This window comes from Anabrus simplex, chromosome 1, assembly GCF_040414725.1.
Source record: "Anabrus simplex isolate iqAnaSimp1 chromosome 1, ASM4041472v1, whole genome shotgun sequence".
Lineage (NCBI taxonomy): Eukaryota > Metazoa > Arthropoda > Insecta > Orthoptera > Tettigoniidae > Anabrus > Anabrus simplex.
The window spans coordinates 283091970-283115234 of NC_090265.1; the positions used below are offsets into that span (position 1 = coordinate 283091970).

Below are 23265 nucleotides of genomic sequence, written 5' to 3' on the forward strand. Positions count from 1 at the left end.
CCATCCCATCGTCGCCATAAGACCTATCTGTGTCGGTGCGACGTAAAGCCCTTAGCAAAAAAAAAAAAAGACTCATCAAGCGTCTGTTCACCTTCTGGCGAAACAAGAAGGCCCGTACCACCTGGCTAACGGAAAATGAGAAGGATACAAAATAACTGGTGTTGCCAGACTTACAAAACAGACAGACCGTGTGTTTAGGAAATACTCTGAAGAAGAAAGGTAGCCCAGACAGTAGAAAGGATCTACAAAACAGACAGACCGTGTGTTTAGGAAATACTCTGAAGAAGAAAGGTAGCCCAGACAGTAGAAAGGAGCTACATCGAAAGACGATGACAATAAAGGACAAAGAGCAAAGTCCAATTGTTGAAGAAGAGTGGTCCAAAGTAGTCCCATTCAAAAGAAGAAGAAGAAGAATACGATCACTTAAGTCTGAGTGGAGCATCACCATTATGTGGCTATGCAGTCTGATATACGAATGTATGGACTTACTGGTGTTATTCATCATCATCATCATCATCTGTTTACCCTCCAGGTTCGGCTTTTCCCTCGGACTCAGCGAGGGATCCCACCTCTACGGCCTCAAGGGCAGTGTCCTGGAGCTTCAGACTCTTGGTCGGGGGATACAACTGGGGAGAATTACCAGTACCTCGCCCAGGCGGCCTCACCTGCTATGCTGAACAGGGGCTTTGTGGAGGGATGGGAAGATTGGAAGGGATAGACAAGGAAGAGGGAAGGAAGCGGCCGTGGCCTTAAGTTAGGTACCATCCCGGCATTCGCCTGGAGGAGAAGTGGGAAACCACGGAAAACCACTTCCAGGATGGCTGAGGTGGGAATCGAACCCACCTCTACTCAGTTGACCTCCCGAGGCTGAGTGGACCCTGTTCCAGCCCTCGTACCACTTTTGTCACATTTTCGTGGCAGAGCCGGAAATCGAACCCGGACCTCGGGGGGTGGCAGCTAATCACGCTAACCACTACACCACAGAGGCGGACTAGTGTTATTCAACTTGTCATAAAAGCCGGGAAGCACCCTCTCATCACTGAACATGGTGGGGTAGCTTATCTTCGACGGAAATAGCGAAGTGCTGGGTTTATGAAGATATGGTGAGTTAGAAATGAAGACCAGTGAGATCTTTAAAATTCTGCGTCTCTACCCCACATACGTTAAATGATGAAGTATAGGAAATATATTTAGCATCAACTAAACAGGCGTCCTCGTAATCAAAAAAAGAAAAAAAACAGTAGGCTTATATATTTGTTCCCCTTCGCAAGAATTGGCAATGAATTAAAATATGGTTGTAGCAAAAGGCCCATGGTACAGTCCTAGTGATGTACCGGTGATCCCTTCGTAGCCATAGGCTTCCGCTCCTCTTCTCTTCTGCAGAGAGAGAAGAGTTGAGAGCAGACGAACGCTCAGACAGCAGCAGTTCCCTAGGCGTACTCCTGAACTATGTGGTCATACTGAAAGTGGATCTTTTCAGGAGCATTATAGGCTTACTGATGGTATATATCGTGAATTGTTTTAGGAATGTCGTAGTGGATTACTCAGGAGCATTGTACACTTACTGAAGATACATACTGTGAATTGTTTCAACAGTGCTTTAGCCTTCCTGTAGATAGATGGTGTGGATTGTTTCAGGAACGTTGAAGTCTTATTGAGGATATACACTGTGAAATTTTTTGGGAGCGTTTTAGTCTCACTGAAAACATATTTTGAATTGTTCCAGGGGCAATGCGGCCATGCTGAAGGAGCGTGACGCCATGGGGCCCACGGCGGCCAGCCCCTGCCCCTCGGGTGAACCCGTCGTGTGTGGTGGCTGTGGGGGTCGCATCACGGACCGCTACTACCTGCTGGCAGTGGACCGCCAGTGGCACTCCGCTTGCCTTAAGTGCTGCGAGTGTAAGCTCCCACTGGACTCCGAGCTGACGTGCTTCGCACGCGATGGTAACATCTACTGCAAGGAGGATTACTACAGGTACACAACCCGTACGAACAGCAATAGCAAAGTAGGAGTAGTGATCCAGGTTGAACAATGTTTTGTAGGAGAGGATAGACCTTACAGGTTATTTTACACTCTGGACTGCGTGATGTTATATAGCTTTTTCACTATATTTATTTATCGCTTGAGGGGTCGTCTTCTTCTTCCTAGCGTTTCTCGCGCGATAATGCAGGGCCGTCTACTTTCAATACAGTTCTCCATTTGGTCCTGTTAAGGGCATCATTAGGTTGGGCACCCACGACCTTCATGTCTTCCCCCAGACTATCGAGATCCCGTATCTTCGGACAACCGCGTGGTGATTTCATCCTGGGTTGTCTTCGTATCTGATCGAACTTCCCTTCTCATGACATGTCCATACCACCCGAGACGAGCTTCTCGCACCTTGTCCGAAATTGATGCAACTCCGATCCGTCGTCTGACATGGTCATATTTGGCGTGGTCGAGTTCCATAAGTCCTAACGACCAACGGAGCTTTTTTGCACTCACGGCAATCTGGGGCTCATCTCAGCATTGCGAGCCCGGGGCAGCCCCGGACCAAGCACTGGGGCTGCCCGCTTGGAATGCCCTGCCTTATGGGAAGAAGATGCCTTTACTGGCGAGATGTCGGGGAGGGAGGGGGAATACCCCGCAGCGGGTACTACCGCGCATTGTAATAGTTTGTATCTGGCCGGCAGAATTGAGCTCTGGTCTGCGCTGCCATCGAGTGCGTGGCTCTGTAATGACACCCTCCTTCGCTCCCGCCATTTTATATATACTTGGCATTGTGAGAGGAGTGTATTGTGTTTTGCTGTTTTGACGTAATTACGGATCATTAACGAATTTGCGGTGAGTGATGAAATTTATGTTGTTATCTTATTAAGTAGTTGTTATTTATTCGTCTAAACTAGGGAGTTAAAGCATTATTTCACACCTAGTTTCATTTATTTCATGCTATCACAGGCATTGAAGCTGTAAGTTATTTGAGATTATGCGCTTTGGGGTAATGCCGCGCGGTGGTTGTGGGGTAAAGCCGCTCAGTGGGTGACTGCGCGGTGTTACCCCATCGCAAGAGACAGTTACACATGCATGCGGTTTCAAGTTATTGTTCTTTTTAATCCAGATGTCACGAAGTTACGTGAAGAAATCGAAAAGATCTCAGTGGTCTGGGGAGCAAATGAAGGCTGCAATTCAAGCGATCCAATCAGGGCGTTCTATGAGGGAAGTAGGACGAGCCTTTTATATTCCAGAATCCACTCTCCGTGACCGGTCGAAAAGAGGGTCTACAGAGGCTTCAACTCTAGGCAGAAATCCAGCATTTAATAAATAACAGGAAAGTGAATTAGCTGATCACGTGTTACTGTTATCAAAGCTATTTTTTTTTGGTTTGATACCTACTGAGCTTCGACGCTTGACTTACGACTTTGCAGATGGCCGTAATATAAAGCATAATTTTCATACTCAATCCAAACTTGCAGGCAAGGACTGGCTCCAGTTATTTCTGAAACACCGAGTTCAATAGCTGCAGTCACTTAAGTGCGGCCAGTATCCAGTATTCGGGAGATAGTGGGTTCGAACCCCACTGTTGGCAGCCCTGAAGATAGTTTTCCTTGGTTTCCCACTTTCACGCCAAGCAAATGTTGGGGGTGTACCTTCATTGAGGCCACGGCCGCTTCCTTCCCATTCCTAGCCCTTTCCTGTCCCATCGTCACCATAAGACCTATCTGTGTCGGTGCGACGTAAAGCAAATTGCAAACAATAAAATCTGAAACGTAATTCACAGATTAGTTTGGGGAAACCAGAAGGTACCAGCATGAATAGGATTACGCCTTTTAATGAAGAGGAAGTCCGGCGCTACTTCTCAAATGTTCTTTGTGTGCTAGATAAATACAAGGCAAACATAATGTTTAACGTGGATGAAACGGGCATTTCCACTGTGCACAAACCTGGGAGGATACTGGGACCTAGGGGTCAAAAACAAGTTGGCTCAGCTATTTCATGGGGGAGGGGAAAGAACGTTACAGTAGTCTGCGCAATAAATGCTTGTGGTAACTTTATTCCACCCATGATCATTTTTCCTTGGAACCGCATGAATCTCCAACTGCACAAGGGTGGGCCTATTGGGGCATTTTATGCATGCTCCAAGAACGGATGGATCAATGAAGAACTATTTTTCGAATGCTCAAACACTTCGATATGCACGTGAAGGCATCTGTCGACGATCCAGTACTACTGATGTTAGATAACCATGCACATGACTATTGCAAGGAAAAGGGAATTGTTATGATATCAATTCCTCCTCATACTTCCCATCGGCTGCAGCCATTGGACTTGACATTTTTTGGCCCGTTGAAAAATGCCTTCAAACGGGAATGTGATCTATATTTGAAGACTCATGGGTACGAGAAAATAACTCACTGTGAACGCGCACAGATATATTCAACAGATCTTACCTCGAAGTTGCAACTATGGAGAAAGAAATCTCTGGATTTCGAACAGCTGGTCTTTGTCCGCTGAACCCAGACAAGTTTTCTGAACAAAATGTTGTGCCTGCACTCGAAACCACTCCTGATACAGTTTGTTCCGTTATTAAAAATGTGATTGAAAATGAAAGTGATGAAGGACTGAACTCAGGGACTTCAGAAGGCACTACTTTGAGAACAGTACCACGGCAGGAGCCTGAACCTGGACCATCAAATGAGCTTCATTCCCCACAATCTCTGACAAAGAAATCGCAGTGCTTAAAAGTGTCTGATATTTTTCCTATTCCCCAAAGTGGTCCAAAAGCATCTGGTAGGCCTAAGTCAAAAGGAAGGAGAAAACAGCATTCAGAAATACTGACCAGCAGTCCCATAAAGAAAAAGTTACTGGATATCAGGTCGAAGCAAAAGCAGAGCTCATGTGACGGAAGGAAGAACAAATTAGATAACTCAAAGAAAATAATTAGGCCTAATTGTACGGGGAAAAAATCGTGTCCAAACCCTAAAAGGAGATGCAGAAGAAAGTTATGCTTGGACGAAACAGAATCTGATGAGTCAGGTGAATTTGTTGAAGGGAAATTGTGTCATGACAATGAACTAGATGACGTTAATCCATTTGATGTTGATGTGTGCTCAGTTTGTGGTGAATACGGACAGAATAAGGAGCTGTGGTATCGCTGTGTATTGTGCTCTTTGTGGTCGCATTCAGAATGCAGTGGCTGGGACTCGCCTGAAAATTACACATGCGATTTATGCCTACTTAGTGAGAAGAAGAAGAAGAAGAAAGTAAAATAGTTATGTGGTTTCATCTTACCACTTTTATTGTTGAACATTACCAGTTTCCTTACAAGTGCTGATAAATAAGTTACAGACACATTAATAATGCTATAATGTGTGCCTGAAAATTTCTCCGAATAATTTTAGGCCTAATTGATATATTATTTTGATGTTTTTGTATTTTTGAATCCTTACATTTTTGGGGTTTTTCCTTTTAGCTATTATATGTGTAATAAATTAATATTTCAGTGATTAGGAATATTTTGTTGTAAATTCTACGCAGTGATGCCCTGCTTCATTCTGCGTGGTATTGCCCCACTCCCAGCGCGGTCTTACCCTATGGGCGGGGAAGTACCACGCAAAGGTACTTTTTCATATTTCTTTCAATATCGATATTATCCTATGGTTTTATTCAAACAATGTAGTGGTTCGTGTATAGGTAAGATCTCGTTCTTGTCGAGCAAAACTGATGTCATCAATGCGGTGCACTCTGAATACAGTAGCCATTTCTTCCAGTGAGAGGGAATTTTCCTAGATGAACCTCTTCGTGACTCCCTCCTGAAAGATCTTCCATATCAGTGAAAACATTAACCTCACTGTTGTTCATAAAAATTGTTGGACCTCCTGTAAATGTGTTTGATCCAATTATATTAAAACGTGGCTGCTTCAAGGTCACCATTCCAAATAGACACCAAAAGCAAGACCCACAAACGGTCCGAAGGGGAGCTGTTTTAAATTTAATATAAATTTTCTGTATAGAAATTACGGTACATATGATTTTTTTTTTAAAGAAACTTAGAACTTCCTCTTGTTTAACTTCTTGAGAGTTCCCGCACCCCTCCTTTCCAGTGAAGAGAAGGACTATTGCTAAATATTTTGTTCATTTGAGAAAAAAGAAACTATGCCAATTACATGCCCCTTGGTGGGTCCTGACAGCCCTCAGTTACACTAACAATAATGCTACATTTTAGTGATCAATAATCGGGCCTACTTGCTTAAGAATCACTCAAAAAACTAGTATATTCAATCCAAGTCAATTTCCGTCATAGAAGAAGTTTTCACGCAATAGTTCTGAGGTATTTCGGACACCAGTGGATCTGAGCTTATTCTACACGGGCAGTTTGCGAAAGTGAAGAACAGATGAAATCTAAGCAACATGAAGAAATGGTATGGAAAAGCAAAACGCTACCAGTAGTAATAGCTCAGGTTATATTTCCGTTGTGATGACGGAGATGTAGGATAACAATTCCAGTCACGAGTTGTGTTGGAATATGTTCCCTCGGCGAGCAAGCAATATATCTCTGCCATTAAAACACAGCTTCTGTCTGCACTACGGGTTAGAGGTGAGAAGAGACCACGGTACAGTAGCATGCACAACAGTGTTTGATCCGCCACGATAGAACGTCATTTACTTTTAAGAGAATGGGGAAAAAATCATTTCTTTCTTAGTTTCCAAGATAAGTAGCGACAAGAGCGAACCGACCAGGGTGAAACAGCACGGAAACAAAAAAAATATCTAATATCGAAAGTTATACGCTACTTTCCAGGTGCTTTCCGCTCTGGTACAGGATTGAGTTGCTTCCATGGTTGGTGGGTATGATCCCGGCTCGGTCTGGTGCTGATTAAAAAAAGCAAACCCCATGGCACTACAGCCCTTGAAGGGCCTTGCCCTACCAAGCGACCGCTGCTCAGCCCGAAGGCCTGCACATTACGAGGTGTCATATGGTCAGCACGACGAATCCTCTCGGCCGTTATTGTTGGCTTTCTAGACCGGGGCCGCTATATCACCGTCAAATAACTCCTCAACTCTAATCACGTAGGCTGAGTGGACCTCGAACCAGCCCTCAGGTCTAGGTAAAAATCCCTGAGCTGGCCGGGAATCGAACCTGGGGCCTTCCGGTAAGAGGCAGACAAGCTACCCCTACACCACGGGGCCGGCTTTCTGGTGCTAATTGAAGGTGCTCAAATATGCCATCTTCGTGTCGGTAGTTTAACGGGCACATAAAATATTTTTGTGGGACAAAAATGCGGCACCTCGGAGTCTCAGAACACAGTTTGTGGGACGTAAAGCGTAAAGCTATTCTTCTTCCCCTGGTGCAGTCTCCTCACAGAAGGCTGGAGATCATTATAGAGTAGCCTATTTATTCCATTTGTGTTGTCCTTATTCAAGTTGGCGTATCGTGGATAACAAACCACTGTCGAAGGTTCTGCGCTCAGGATAATCTTCTCCACACTCGTCCACGCTTGCTCTCTACGGTATAATCGGTTGTTATCAATATGGATTTTCACTTCAGAAGACGTCACCAAAATAGGCTACATTTTTTCGGTTTTCCGGCACAGTTTTCTAACAGGCAGGCCTTAAATGCCTCGGCTAGGCAACAATTAAGAGCATCAAGTCAAGAGGATATTATGTAGGCCTATAACAACCCATAAGCTGCAGAAGGGTCAAACAAAGATTTCGAATGGCCCATTTGACTTAAACAAACGATGTTGAGATGGCTCAGGGGTAACCTGTCCGACTCCATGGCTAAATCGTTAGCGTGCTGGTCTTCGGTTACAGGGGTCCAGGGTTCAATTCCCGGTAGGGTCGGGAATTTTAACCATCATTGTTTAATTTCCCTGGCACGGGGTCTGGGTGTATGTGTTGTCTTCATCCTCATCACGAAGCGCAAGTCGCCTACGGGAGTCAATTAAAATGACCTGCACCTGGCGAGCCGAAGCCGTCCTGGGATCTCCCGGCACTAAAAGCCATACGCCATTTCAGGGGTAGCCTGCGTACCACTTACCGGCCAATCCAAGGATTTTAATTCTGGAGTGAAGGCTGGAACAGGGTGTCCAGGCGAGGAGCTGTCTCATATGATGAGTGGATCCGGTCGCGAAAGGCAAGCGATAGGCTAAGGATGTCGTTATACTGGCTACGTGATTCTGCAATACCTACAGACCGTCTGGCTGGGAAGCAGTCTTAAAGGTCCTTGCAAGTAAGTGCAAGTGCAAAGGAAGGACATAACCTATTTATCAAGTTCTCTTGGAAGCTCGTTGACATTTCAAGCGCCGGGCTGAGTGGCTCAGGCGGTTGAGGCGCTGGACTTCTGACCCCAACTTGGCAGGTTCGATCCTGGCTCAGTCCGGCGGTATTTGAACGTGCTCAAATACGTCAGCCTCGTATTGGTAGATTTATTGGCACGTAAAAGAACTCCTGCAGGACAAAATTCTAGCACCTCGGCGTCTCTGAAAACCGTAAAAGTCGTTAGTGGGACGTAAAGCAAATAACATTATTGCCATTTCAAGACTTAGTCCTACTTTACAGTAGGTCGGTTAGTTATGCCGTTCCGTTATTATCTATATTGAAAGCATTTGCCAGGATTGTACAGTGATCGACGAAATCTTAATTTCCTAGTAATTGCCTTGCAGAATTTGCAGTAGTTAATTATGTCTCTGAAGAAGCTGGTGTAAACCACTTCAAAGTTTAATCCCTTCTCTCTTTAACTGTAGTTCATACAAATGCCAAAGTTTAGATTCCAATAGATTTATCTCCTTAGAGAGATATAGGCTACACTTAGTTAACTTATCGAAATTCTCGCGGTGCGATGTCGTATTTTTGGCATTCCGTAAGTACAGCAGATTCTCTGTTATCCGTCATTCCTTTTACCGCAAGTTTCTGTTAACCGTCACTTTGTTAAAATCTCGTCATTCTCTTCTCACCCTTTCACATCCTGCGGCGTGTCAAGTGTAGCGCAGTCTTGGACTTCAGTCATTGTTTACTAGCGTGGTGAGCGCGGTTGTTCGCAGTATAATCTCTGTTTTTGCAGCAAGTTACCACTTAATGTTACTTTTTGCTCTATGCTGTCCCCGGTTTGACTGAAATTGCTAATATGGCGAGAAACGTAAACAAGTGGTGTGGAATGTTTTTCCAAAATGGAAATTGTTAAGCTTCTTTGGAGAAATTAAACTGCAACAAATATCACGACAATGCATAGTATCGGACGAACGACACTCAACGATATTAGACGTAATGCAGACAAAATTGAAAACCACATTTCGCGAATACAAACCATCGGCGCTAAAGTGAAAGCTACCGGGCGAGTTGGCCGTGCGCGTAGAGGCGCGCGGCTGTGAGCTTGCATCCGGGAGATAGTAGGTTCGAATCCCACTATCGGCAGCCCTGAAAATGGTTTTCCGTGGTTTCCCATTTTCACACCAGGCAAATGCTGGGGCTGTACCTTAATTAAGGCCACGGCCGCTTCCTTCCAACTCCTAGGCCTTTCCCATCCCATCGTCGCCATAAGACCTATCTGTGTCGGCGCGACGTAAAGCCCCTAGCAAAAAAAAAAGTGAAAGCTCACCAAACGATGAAACTAGCGTAAAACAAGTAGTTGGACACTTTAATATATCGGCAGACACGGTATTCCCCTTTCGAGACTAGCCTAATAAAGATCACAAGAGCTGTTGATGTGAACAACAAACTTTTAAAATAAACACAGATTGCCTAGGTAATTTGAGTTTCGTCATAGTACTAGGCAGCTGGACATTACCGACAGTGCAGTGACTGTTTTCTAACTTTACCCTATTATTCACCTGTTCTCATAGCCGTCATGACCTCTGTCCCCACCCCTGATGATGTAACCATACAACTTGGTTACAGACTTCCCTTGGCATTCACTATTATTATTATTGCTATTATTGTTATTAATTCTATTAATACCGAGCTCGATAGCTGCAGTCGCTTAATTGCGGCCGGTATCCAGTATTCGGGAGATAGTAGGTTCGAATCCCACTGTCGGCAGCCCTGAAAATGGTTTTCCGTGGTTTCCCATTTTCACACCAGGCAAATGCTGGGGCTGTACCTTAATTAAGGCCACGGCCGCTTCCTTCCCACTCCTAGCCCTTTCCTGTCCCATCATCGCCATAAGACCTATCTGTGTCGGTGCGACGTAAAGCAACTAGCAAAAAAAAAAAAAATCTATTAATTATACTTTCATTCAGATTTTCATCATTTTATTGTATTATTACTTAGGTATCACGCATCTAACTCCATTTAATCAATAAAATAAGAGAATTATTCGTGTAATAATTATATACGTAAAAATTAAATGAAATGGCGTATGGCTTTTAGTGCCGGGAGTGTCCGAGGACATGTTCGGCTCGCCAGGTGCAGGTCTTTCGATGTGACTCCCGTAAGCGACCTACGCGTCATATATATGTAAATATGTAGGGATTTGTTGAATTTAAAACACATGAATATTTCAACTTGTAAGTGAAGTCATGCAGAATCTGGCACGGTATCCAGAAGCAAGACTAAGTTTAGAAGATATTGCGACAAGCAAGAGGAAGTTCCCGATCAAAAAGGACTTTCAACCGTTCCTTAAGCGTGGGCAAGCCAACAGTCCCGTGGCTAGATTTTGTAAAGCGCGTGGCCACGTGGTTGAGATTTCATGTCAGCGATTAGCTAGCACCGTGCAATCTGTGTGGAAAGGATGGACGTGTAGAGGGGAGACACGTGGTATGACGAAATTTATTTAAGCCCGTGTTAGGCTTGTGCTTAAACTATCTTGGTATCTATCAATCAATCTATCTTTTTTTTTTTTACAACTGACTTTACGCCGCACTGATGCAGATAGGTCTTATGGCAACGATGGGACAGGAGAGGGCTAGGAGTGGGAAGGAATCGTCCGTGGCCCTAATTAAGTTACAGCCTGAGCACTTGCCTGGTGTGAAAATGGGAAACCACGGAAAACCATCTTCAGGGCTGCTGACAGTGGGGTTCGAACCCACTATCTCCCGAATGCAAGCGCACAACTGTGCGCCCCTAACCGCATGGCCAATTCGCTGGGTACTATCTATTTATATAAATATGTGTCTATCTAACAATCGAGTGAACTGTCAGTCTACTGATCTACCGAGCTACTATTTGCTACTTACTTCTATGTCGTATTACTTCGTATAACTTCATAGTATTTCAGTATAGTCACCAAGGGCTATGTTCAACTTTCTGGAGATTAATATTCAGTACCTATATAACTTGTTAATTATATTCATTTAGCAGTTGCTATATCACTTCGAATTCATGACTGAATTCAATTTTGCAATTCGTGGACTATGTTCGAGAATTGAATAATACTCAAATATATCTGAGACATTGAGTAGACCTGTTGTGTGTACTATCAACAGTCTCTATTTGAGCCTTCAGGATGTGTGAAACGAGCTTAGCATGCCTGAATATCACAGGATCTTCAGTAATGTCTTCATTTCTGATTAATTAGTTCGGGTGAACGTAACCATATATGGGTCATTACACTCTAAATAGGGAAGTAGGTCAGGACGAGTTACAGAAGAAGATATAACAAGAGAGGCAGCCACGAACCCGGACCAGGTTTTACACAGCAGAACGAATCCAGGGCCACGTCAGTAGCAGATCTAAGGTAATTCCAGCACCAAATACGCCGTTCATATATAACACGAGAAAGATAACATTAAGCAGTGATTAATTAGAATTTCCGACAATGCCAACAGCTTCTTGATATGCGTAATGTTTTCAATAAATGTAATAGCAAACCTCATAGGATATAATTTTGATTTTAATTAAAGTAATGGCGTCTAATTTTGGTTTAAAGTACATACATGAGTTCAATTTTTCAAATAATGGCAGTTAAAACAATTACCAAGCACAGTCCTCAATGTGGGAATGCGACCACGAAATATTTCTCTTGATCCATAATCAAGTAAGGTGCCAAGCGTGTGAGCTTATCGCACCACACCTTTAGAGTTGTAATAAGAGTTATGTTCTACGATTTCGTCACTAATTATAGTGGCTGGCGCTCAATAATTAAGCGTATATGTTCTATATGTATAGTAATATGGTAAAGACGTGTTTATTAATATGCCGAAAAGAGGAAGATTCTGTATCTACGAGTAGGTGTAGTTACAACGGGACTCGCCAGATTAAAGTAATTATGTATGTGTAATAGAGTCCGCCTCTGTGGTGCAGTGGTTAGCGTGATTAGCTGCCACCCCCGGAGGCCCGGGTTCGATTCCCGGCTCTGCCACGAAATTTGAAAAGTGGTATGAGGGCTGGAACGGGGTCCACTCAGCCTCGGGAGGTCAACTGAGTAGAGGTGGGTTCGATTCCCACCTCAGCCATCCTCGAAGTGATTTTCCGTGGTTTCCCACTTCTCCTCCAGGCGAATGCCGGGATAGTACCTAACTTAAGGCCACGGTCGCTTCCTTCCCTCTTCCTTGCCTATCCCTTCCAATCTCCAATCTTCCCATCCCTCCACAAGGCCCCTGTTCAGCATAGCAGGTGAGGCCGCCTGGGCGAGGTACTGGTCATTCTCCCCAGTTGTATCCCCGACCAAGAGTCTGAAGCTCCAGGACACTGCCCTTGAGGCGGTAGAGGTGGGATCCCTCGCTGTGTCCGAGGGAAAAGCCGACCCTGGAGGGTAAACAGATGATGATGATGATGTATGTGTAATAGAGTTGAGCTAGGCACATTGGATATTGAGTTTTACTGTGTTGAACTCTTCAAATGTGGCTAATACACAGCGCAGTGTAAGTTATCCATCGACGTTTTACTGTTCATTGTTTTAGTTTGGTCATTTGTTGTTACATATGGTGAGGGCCAACATTTATAAATGCGTATTATAAAGGGTTAATTTTATTCGTTTCCGGCGCAATAAGAAAGGAAAACTGGTTTTCGTCTCTCCGAACCGTGACCAATCAAGCATTAATGATAATGTAAGTACAAATTTTATTGTATCTTTCCCATATCGTGATATAAGGTCGTGATAAACGTAACAATGTTTAACATGAAATGACTTTTTTTTTTTACGATTTACTTCACGTCGCACAGACCTAGAAAGTTATTTTGGTGACGATAGGAGAGTAAAGAGCTAGGAGTGGGAAGGAAGCGACCGGGGCTTTAATTAATTAATTAATTAATTAATTAATTAATTAATTAATTTATTTATTTATTTATTTATTTATTTATTTATTTATTTATTTATTTATTTATTCATTTATTTATTTATTAAGGTTCAGTCTTAGAGTTCACCTGGTGTGAATATGAGGAACCACGAAAAACCATCTTCAGGGCTGCCGACAAAACTTGACAATAGATCTTACTGCAAAAGTGTTGTGGCGTAAAGCTGTCACGAAATTATTTTATTCATGTACCATTCTTCTCTCGGAAGGTATCTCTTCACTTTCTCTGATCTTAGAGTAACGAGATATAGTGCTGGCTATAACAAGTCCCTGAACCTGTTCAAAAGCTAAAAACTGCCTTAATGTGACTTCATGGCAGAAGTTTATTGCATTTTAGATTTAATGCGTTTTCTCTGTTAGGTATGTGTAGGCCTATCACTTGCATGTCCTGGACTAGTGTAAAGTGGGATACGCAACATGAACTATACTTAATTTTGGAGGGTAACATGGCCGTTAAAATACTCAGCTTTACATGGTATCATGTGCTGTCACAAATTTAAGAACTATTTCGTACATCTAAAGGTTACTTTTTTCCCTCTGGGCTGGAAATACACGTTAGATAATCCGATATCGAACAACGATGAATTCATAATTACAAATTACAGGCGAACATCTTTCTTTGCTCTCATCTTCCCTATACAGTACAGCCACTTACGAACATATTACAGTTCTCACGCTGACATTTCTTCTTCCTGGACTTTTCTCCAGTTTACTGCAGTCAATACACGATGTGCATTTGACCCGTTTTTACGGCCGGATGCCCTTCCTGACATCCGCTATGTTTGGAATGATGTAATCATGATAGCGTGGTTGGTAGTGTGATGAAGGGATGTGTATTGAGACGAGCATAAACAATGAGTCACCGAGCCAGAGGAATTTACCGTACGTAGTTAAAATGCCCCACCGGGAATTGAACTCGGGTCTCTCTGAGCTGAAGACCAACACGCTGACCATTCAACCAATGAGCCGGACACTCTTCGCAAATACGATTCTTGAAAATCTCATTATTTTGTCCTTCACGTTCATACTTTCAAAGTGTCTCATGGTTGTAGAGGAGGCGCGTCCTCTTTATTGCACTTAGGATTCGCTGTGCACTCCGTTCATCGTAGTTCTTACACTATTTTAGTTCGTTGTAAAGCTTTTTCATCATAATGACGTTGCTGAGTACTATATACTCGTACCAAATAGATTGAGACCACAATTCAACTGCTAGATGTGGTAAACCGTTTAGAATGATCATGTTTGTATAGGCTACTGGTGGTAAGTTTAGGGGCTGCCTGGCGGAGGTGGTAAAGTCGTGCTCGGTTCACACGAAAGGACGTGGGTTCGAATCCCTGTCAGGAAGTCATAAAATTTAAGAAACGAGATTTTCATTTTCGGAGGTGCACATGGCCCTGAGGTTCACTCAGCCTACACAAAAAACGAGTATCAGGTTAATTCCTGGAGGCAAAGGTGGCCGGGCGTAGAACCAACCACTCTACTCCATCAAGTGACGAGGTTACGGATAGTGGAAGCCTTTACCTTCTACCGCTCCAAGGGCCTTCATGGTCTGTATGGAGGTGACTTTGCTTTGCTTTGCTTTGCTTACTGGTGATAACTTGCAGTATGCATTCTCGAGAAGTTCATTGTTGACTTAGAAGTGAACTATTATGACCAATGCAGTGCCTCGTTCTTCAGTCATTGCTCATGGTGCACGTCAAAAGTCTTCTTGATTCATTTAGTGAATTCTGACGATGACCACGTAACTCTAGTCACCCAGAGTCAAATGCCTTCCACACCACCCTAATGTGAACTTTCCACCGTTCTCCTGTGAAGAGGGCTTTCCATTATCAGCTGTTCGGCTCCATGGTTAATTGGTTAGCGTGCAGGCCTTTCGTCCTGACTTCGATTCCCGGCAGAGTCGGGAATTTTAACCGTAATTGGTTAATTCCGCTGACAGGGGGATTGGGTGTATGTGTTGCGTCTTCATCATCATTTCGCAGGTTGCCTACGGGTGTCAATTCAAAAGACCTACACCTGGCGAGCCGAACATGTCCTCGGACACTTCCAGCACTAAAAGCCATACTCCATTTCATTCCCATTATCGGTAATATTGCACATGCGTATGGAGCTTTCAACGATGTCTACAACATTCTGCTGTCCCGACCTCAAAGTGGAACATGTTTCTTGTAAGAAAGGAGCGCATAGATAGGTATTTACGCTTTGCCAATAAAGGGAATCACACCTATGCTTTCCACACGAACTGAAATGATAAAAACGCCACTTTGTTCTAAATGCTCCTTATCACTTCCCTAAGACATAATAGGACTACGCAACTGTGTATTGTACACAGGTATATTAAAGAATACGAGGAGAAATATTACGAAAAACCATACGACAAGAGAAGGTACACAAAACTAATATAATTGAACGAAATATCTTCCTTAATCAATACAAAATTGCAAACGTTTATTAGTAATAAACAAGGTTGTACTTTCATTTCCGCGACATTATATAAACTCGCGCAATTTTTTCAAGCGATAAGCAGAATCGTGGAAATCAACAGTCTTTCTTAGAGTCCTTCCTTCGATATCATAATAAAACATTGGTCATTTTAGTCATGGACCATAGATTTCACAGTTATTTATCAACAGAGGAAAAATCATTTCATAATATGTATGTTCCGGAAAACCTAGACGAGTCTTAACCCATACATCCATGGCAGAACCTTGATGTCATGTCACTGATGCTATGTTTACACACGATTTGAAATTCGATTGATAAGGATGGTGAATAAGGAAGCTCACTAGAAATATATACGAGCCTATCATTCAACACTTGGAGGAATGTGTGAGCGAAGATTCTTGCACAGAGTTATTTATCGTGTTTTTTAAAGAAAATTGTAACTATTTTAACCAATAAATTAAATTTACTTGTAATTATACGATTCGCTGGATGCGAATTAGTAGATATTAAAATATGGCATAGATAATTTCCGAATCACTCTGTCCAGCAGAGTTTCATTTAACCCTAAAGTGCCCAAGATGTTTTCTACATGAAATTTTGTTCCTTTGTCCTTACGAATCTCAAAATCTATAAAATATAAAATAGCATGTCTTGACTGACTGACTGACTGACTGATTGACTGACTGACTGACTGACTGACTGACTGACTGACTGACTGACTGACTGACTGACTGACTCATCATCGCCGAGTCAAAACTACTGGATATAAAGAAATGAAATTTTGGGGGTACATTTATATGGCAGTGTAGGTGCTCACTAAGGAAGGATTCTTGGATATTCTATTCCGTCGGTAAGGGGATGAAAAGGGTGTTGAGTTTTTAAAATTAGTATAACTATATTTCAAAAGCAGGTTAAAGACGTAAAAAATTGGTATTTGGGATCTTCTTTAAAAATAAGCACGTATTTTTTGTGTTTTGGAAAATCCAATCCTTTTTATCAGGATACTTATATTACAAACACTGAAGCTGTTACAAACGTGAAAATTGGTAATTAGAATCTCCTTTAAAATTAAAGAAATATGTATATTTTTGGTTTTCGAGAATCCACTTTAGGGAATGAAAAGAAGTGAAAAATGAGTGCATTCTTAAAATGAGTATATCTTAAAAACCCAGCATGTTGTAAAAATTGGTATCTGGTATATCCTTTAGAAATGAAGAAATATGCATTGTTTTATTTTCGGAAAATCCACTTAAGGAGGGGTGAAAAGAAGTGAAAAGTGGGGCGAATTTTTAAAACGAGTAGATCTCAAAAACTTAACCTGTTATAGACGTGAAAACTGGTACTTAAAATATCTTTTAATAAAGAAACACCTATTTTTGTTTTCGGAAAATCCACTCAGCTGGGGTGTGGGGTGGGGGGTTAGCCAAAAAAGAAGTGAAGGAGTTGAGCTCTTTTTATGAGGACACTTCTATCTCAAAAACTGAAGATGTTACAGATGTGAAAATTGGTACTTGGAATCTCCTTTAAAATTAAAGAAACACGTGTTATTTTTTGTTTTCGGAAAATCCACTTAAAGAGGTGAAAAGAAATGAAAAAGTTGTGTAATTCTTTTTATGAGGATACTTATATCTCAAAAACTGAAGATGTTACAGACGTGAAAATTGGTATTTGGAATCTTCTCCAAAAATAAAGAAACACGCACTTTTTGTTTTCACTGATAAAGTGAAAATACGTATTTTGAATCTCCTTTAGGAATAAAAAACACATGTTTTTTTCTTTTGTTTTCGACTTGAGAAATTACTGTTTCTCACGTGTACAGTTCTATGTCACAATTTCCAGAGTCAGTTCTGCCAGTCAACTGATGATATTAATGTTTATTTGCTTATCGCCAGCACTTTCTTCTCGAGATTGAACACTGTTCTTTCTGACATCTAACATTTCTTTCTCTAAATTATACAATGATTTTAGAATAATGAAATGAAACGCCTTACTCTTAATGATAAATTGAGTGCATTCAAATATTTCCCCTGAAGTAGAAAAACAAATTAATTTTCAAAAGAAAAGCCAGTTTTAATGCATATTTTTATCTTCATCATACATTCAGTATATATTTTAGAACCGTTGAAAGAATGACGCCATGGGAAGGTTCCGGTTAAAACGGGTATTATGGAAATCGCAATTTGAAAGCAATTTCGTTTCTTCGTGAGTTTATAGGTACAATAACAACACCCTAACAACACCCTAACATTCTTCTTCTTCTACCGCTTTTATCACATCTGTGGGGTCGTGGTGCGAACTGTGTTGCACATGTGAACTTGTTCCTGTTTTACGGCCGGATGCCCTTCCTGACGCCTACCCTATATGGAGGTATGTGATCACTATTGGGTGTTTCTGTGGTGGTTGGTAGTGTAGAGCGTTGTCTGAATATGAAGATAAGAGTGTTGGGACAAACACAAATACCCAGTCCCTGAGTCAGAAGAATCAATCACACACGATTAAAATTATCAACCCGGCCAGGAACTGAACGCGTGATCCTCTGAACCGAAGGCCTCAATGCTGAACATTCAGCCAATTAGTCGGACAGTAGCATTGCGTTCGTGAAAAAGCGGCCAAATACAGATAAAATGTTTGCTAAAAATGTACTAATTCAGTCTCACGTGTGTTTGTCATATTGAAGCGACAGTATCATCCCTCTCCATTGCCTAACTGGTGTTCAGTAGGCTCTAGAATTGAGATTGCTAGTGTAAGATACGAGGAAATGGAAACCGTGTCGAAAATACCTACTGCAAGAGAGTGCACAGTACTGATAGGATATTCTTAAGTAAGAATTTAATACAACACAACTGTTGTGTTAAATAAAGTATTGCGTATGCATGAATCGAATACCCGCCGAGCCATGTACACTTTTATCCGCTATCTCCATCCTGAAGTAAGGCTAACAAACGAAAGAACGATAATAATAAATACAAATTTATAATCACTCTCAACACAGTATATTATTAGTCGGACATACCTAATGACTTATTAATATGAAAAGCATCAGATGCAATATATCCGATTCATATTTTTTTGGACATTTTCACTTCTGGAGTTGCAGTTGAACCAACAAACGATCAATGGAACTTATCCCCAATCATGATTGGCATTTCGTACAATGAGTGGACACCTAACGGTAAAGAAGAAACAGGTTATCTACGAAGTTGCAAAAACAAATCCAATATGCATTCTGGACGCATCGCCACTCTCTCCATTGTTATGTTAAGAGTCGTCTGTCACGGGAATAAGCTGCCAACTGACGTAACAATAGAAACAATACAACGGACGCAGTGGTCACTGCGAATAAAACACGATTCTTAAAACAAATTGAACAGCATTTTTCTAAAACATCTTACCAGTAGTCAAGTTTAGCCACTTATTCATGTTCGTTTAAGATTCTTAAAACCTTTCCCTTCAATCAGATCCACTAATCACCCCACCCGAGCGATTGAGCTAAAACTACAATGGGAATGGAAATCTGATTAAGGATCCTGTAACTGTAAGGGGGTTAACTCAGCATCGTGAGTTCGAATTAAGAGTTAGATGATATGAAAGGAAGTCAAACGAGTCTCAACACAGACAATTTGTCACTGTAAAGAAAATGGATTTGGAAAATAAACATAAAAGGCGGTAACCATACTGATGATGATGCTTGTTGTTTAAAGGGGCCTAACATCGAAGGTCATCGGCCCACCATACTGATGCGTTAGAGAATTATTAAAAATTACCTTGAACAGTTTAGACGAGAATAACATATGCAGGGTGTAACAATAAGACAATAAGATACGGTGAAGCTTTCTGGAAACATTTACCACACGTAGAAGAAAATGGACATGGGTCAGGAAACGCTTTATTTATACGCTACAACTCATTGTCCACAAATCTACGTAGTGAATGAATCATACAATGTAAAATTTGGAAAGTCAATAAAGCACTTAGCCAAGAGGTCGAAGCCCCCTTCAAATCTCGAAACCCGCCGAATCTCGTGGCCAGAGATAAGGCGTTACCTTCCAGTTGGCTCGTCCCTCCGCTTCGAGGAGGGGAATGAAAACCTCTCCTATAGGTTCAAGGAAAACACAACACATGAAACACTTTGTTACATGAAATGTTCAAAATGTTAGCATTGATATACGCATCAAGCCGCCATCACAGCGAATCTCGGATGCCATGATGTACCCTCGGAGTATTGCGTACGCATGCGTTCTGACGCGAAAATAAAGCATTTCCGGACCATTGTCCACATAACATATTTTCTCCTTTTAAGTGTGAGAAATATGTCCTGAAAGATTAGCCGTACCTTATTGTGCACCCTGAATCTTAAATAAATTTATATGAAGAGAAAATAATATCCTATATGAGAAATATGAAAAAAACCTTCCATAGTTTTCGTATCAAAAAGTAGGTCTCTCCTTTGTGGAATATGTGTAATTCTGAACTTGGGTCGTAGCTTGATAGTTGCAGTCGCTTAAGTGCGGCCAGTATCCAGTATTCGGGAGATATTGGATTCGAACCCCACTGTCGGCAGCCCTGAGATTATTTTCTGTGGTTTCCCATTTTCGCCGCAGGTAAATGCTGGGGCTGGACCTTACATAAGGCCACGGCTGCTTCCTTCCCACTCTTAGGCCTTTCCTGTTCCATTGTCCCCATAAGACCTTTCTGTGTCGGTGCAACTTAAAGGAACTTCCTAAACTAATGAACCACCAGACTACAATGGTAGGTGTGAAATCTCCATACATCAGGGTGGTTGGAGAGCTTCCTCAAGCTATCTTAAACTACATTATAATAATTATTATTATTATTACTAAAATTTAAAGAATTGTTAAATATATTCTTGTTTTAAGCACTACTTACTGCAATACCACTTTAACTTACGTAATCTGAAGAACTCTCTCTATCTCTAAACACTTTGTGTATAAAGGTACTTTCAGTCCTTATCCGTCCACTCCCATGAGATCAGTCTTACCAATAAAATTAAAGAGTTAAGAAGATTCTCCCAGAGGCGCGCCGCAGGAAATGCTTGCTACATATACTGTACAGGAATGCGACCGGATCAAATCAATAGCCTCTTACTCGGCCCTATCCTAGAATTTCAATCGACGAGTCGTTTGATGCGCTGCTCATTAGCGTCACAGGGATGTCCAATTCACATTTAGCCGAACCACTAACATTATCCGAAAACTCTTGAAATACAGACGGTAAGAAATATGCTGTCCAGTAATCACAGGATATTAGGACATTTGAAAACAGGATAGAAGACAATCATCTAACTCGCCGTATTTATCCAGATTCAAGTGGGACGAAGAAGTGGCCGTCACGTAGTTATCAGCTTGCATTCGAACCCCACTGTCGGCAGCTCTGAAGATAGTTTTCCATAGTTTCGCATTTTCACACCAAGCAAATGCTGGGACTGTACCTTATCCCCGTCCTTTCCTATCCCATCGTGATCATAAGGCGGTCGGGATCGATGCGACGTAAAGTAAATTTAAAAAAAATAAGTACCGAGCTCGATAGCTGCAGTCGCTTAAGTGCGGCCAGTATCAAGTATTCGGGAGATAGTAGGTTCGAACCCCACTGTCGGCAGCCCTCAAAATGGTTTTCCGTGGTTTCCCATTTTCACACCAGGCTGTACCTTAATTAAGGCCACGTCCGCTTCCTTCCCACTCCTAGCCCTTTCCTGTCCCATCGTCGCCATAAGACCTATCTGTGTCGGTGCGACGTAAAGCAACTAGCAAAAAAAAAAAAAAAAGTAAAATGTAATGCCAATTTATACATCGTCTGTGACCCAAATATCACACCAAATGCCTCGAAGAAAGCCCCCATGATGTCTTGAGTCATAATTACGTTGCAAAACTAACTCTTTTCGTGTTTAGGGACCATAAAACGTCAAGATCTCTCTGTAACCGGAGAACATTTTATTTTTTAAGAATACAATACTTCCTTCCCTATTGCAAGCAAAAGAATGGCGGTAACTCCTGCATAATAAATTAAGAATCTAAAACTATATTAAATGCTATAAATAAGAACGTCCACTAAAGTCACACACTCAAAGCAAGATACTAGAAATAGTGAACAAACAGGAAGTTTTGTTCCACCACACTCCCACTAAACTAATTGCAACTCAAACATAGTTATACTTTAACCCCAAAGAAATTATTATCGAATAAACACGTAATAATCCATATCCAAAATACGAAGCTTCATGCGTTTTTGATCATCAGAGATTTTCTACCATATTCAATGGGCCTGGGTTCATTTTCGATCTCCACGTGTGTAAGAACCCGAAAATGTATTTGAATGTAAAATTATTTGGTAATGTAAATGCTGTCTGAAAGTAAACAATTGATTTCTTCGCCTAAATAAACTCGCGCAATTAGACGGAATTTTTAAACTGTCCGGAAAATTGGAAAACAGTGACAATGCTTAACGAAATATTTTTAAACGCATAAAATGTAATTCCATATCAGTAAATGACAAGAACTTCGCATACAATCTAATATAAGGATACTTTATGGTAAGATAAGTTTATCAAATTGGGGTAAGCATTTACAACTTCTAAGAAAATTACCAAAATCACAAAACACATACAGTAGAAGGCATATCCAAAGGAGTGGAGAATCCAAAATAGACAGAGTTTTGATGCAGTGATCTTACATCCAACCAACACTGTTAGATTTGATGGGAACCACTAACATTATATGAAAAGGCTAGAACTAGGAATGGTAATGACCGTGGCAAAGCCTCGGCATATATCTGGTGTCAAAATGGAAAACTATGGGAATTCATTTTCTATGCTGCCGTCTCCCGCATGCAAGTTTAGTGTTACAGGGCTTGAACCGCGCATTCAACTAGCTTAATTATCCAAAAAATAATGGCTTTTGTATATTGTATGTGTTAAATGAATAGATTTTCCTAAAGTAACTTAAAGTTACTTAAAGTTTATACCCTTTTCGAAATAGTGAGTAATATAGAATGAGTAAAATGGAAAGTAATTAGTAAGTAGATTTTCGACGCCCTAGAGAGTTAAGCACTTCTTCGTCTTCACCGTATAATGAGGTCGACTCTTCTTATGTATTTGGCCCTATTCTACGCCCAGATGTCCTTCCTGATGTCAATCCTTTGTAGAGAGATACGCTCACTATTAGGTGTTTTCGTTGTGGATAATAATGTGGTGTGTTGTTTGTAGACGAAACGTTTATTAATACGAACACGAATACCCAGTACCGGGCGAGTTGGCCGTGCGGTTAGGAGCGCGCAGCTGTGAGCTCGCATCCGGGAGATAGTGGGTTCGAACCCCACTGTCGGCAGCCCTGAAGATGGTTTTCCGTGGTTTCCCATTTTCACACCAGGCAAATGTTAGGGCTGTACCTTAATTAAGGCCACGGCCACTTCCTTCCCACCCCTAGCCCTTCCCTATCCCATCGTCGCCATAAGACCTAGGCTATCTGTGTCAGTGCGCTGTAAAGCAAATAGCAAAAAAACACCCAGTTCATGAGCCAGAGGCATCAAACATACCTAGTTAATATCTCCGACCTGACCGGGAATGGAATTCGTGGCCCTCTGAACCGAAGGTCACTA

The 23265-nt window shown here is 41.8% G+C and overlaps 1 protein-coding gene across 1 annotated transcript in view; it reads left to right on the plus strand.

Moving 5' to 3' along the window:
• Nucleotides 1-1739: 1739 nt before the first annotated feature.
• The window catches only part of LOC136865079 (LIM/homeobox protein Lhx9-like), a 197055-nt gene continuing 175529 nt past the window's right edge, over nt 1740-23265 (plus strand). The window contains exon 1 of the mRNA XM_067142385.2: nt 1740-1975. Coding sequence (XP_066998486.2) covers nt 1740-1975 — 236 coding nt within the window. The remainder of the gene's footprint in view (nt 1976-23265) is intronic.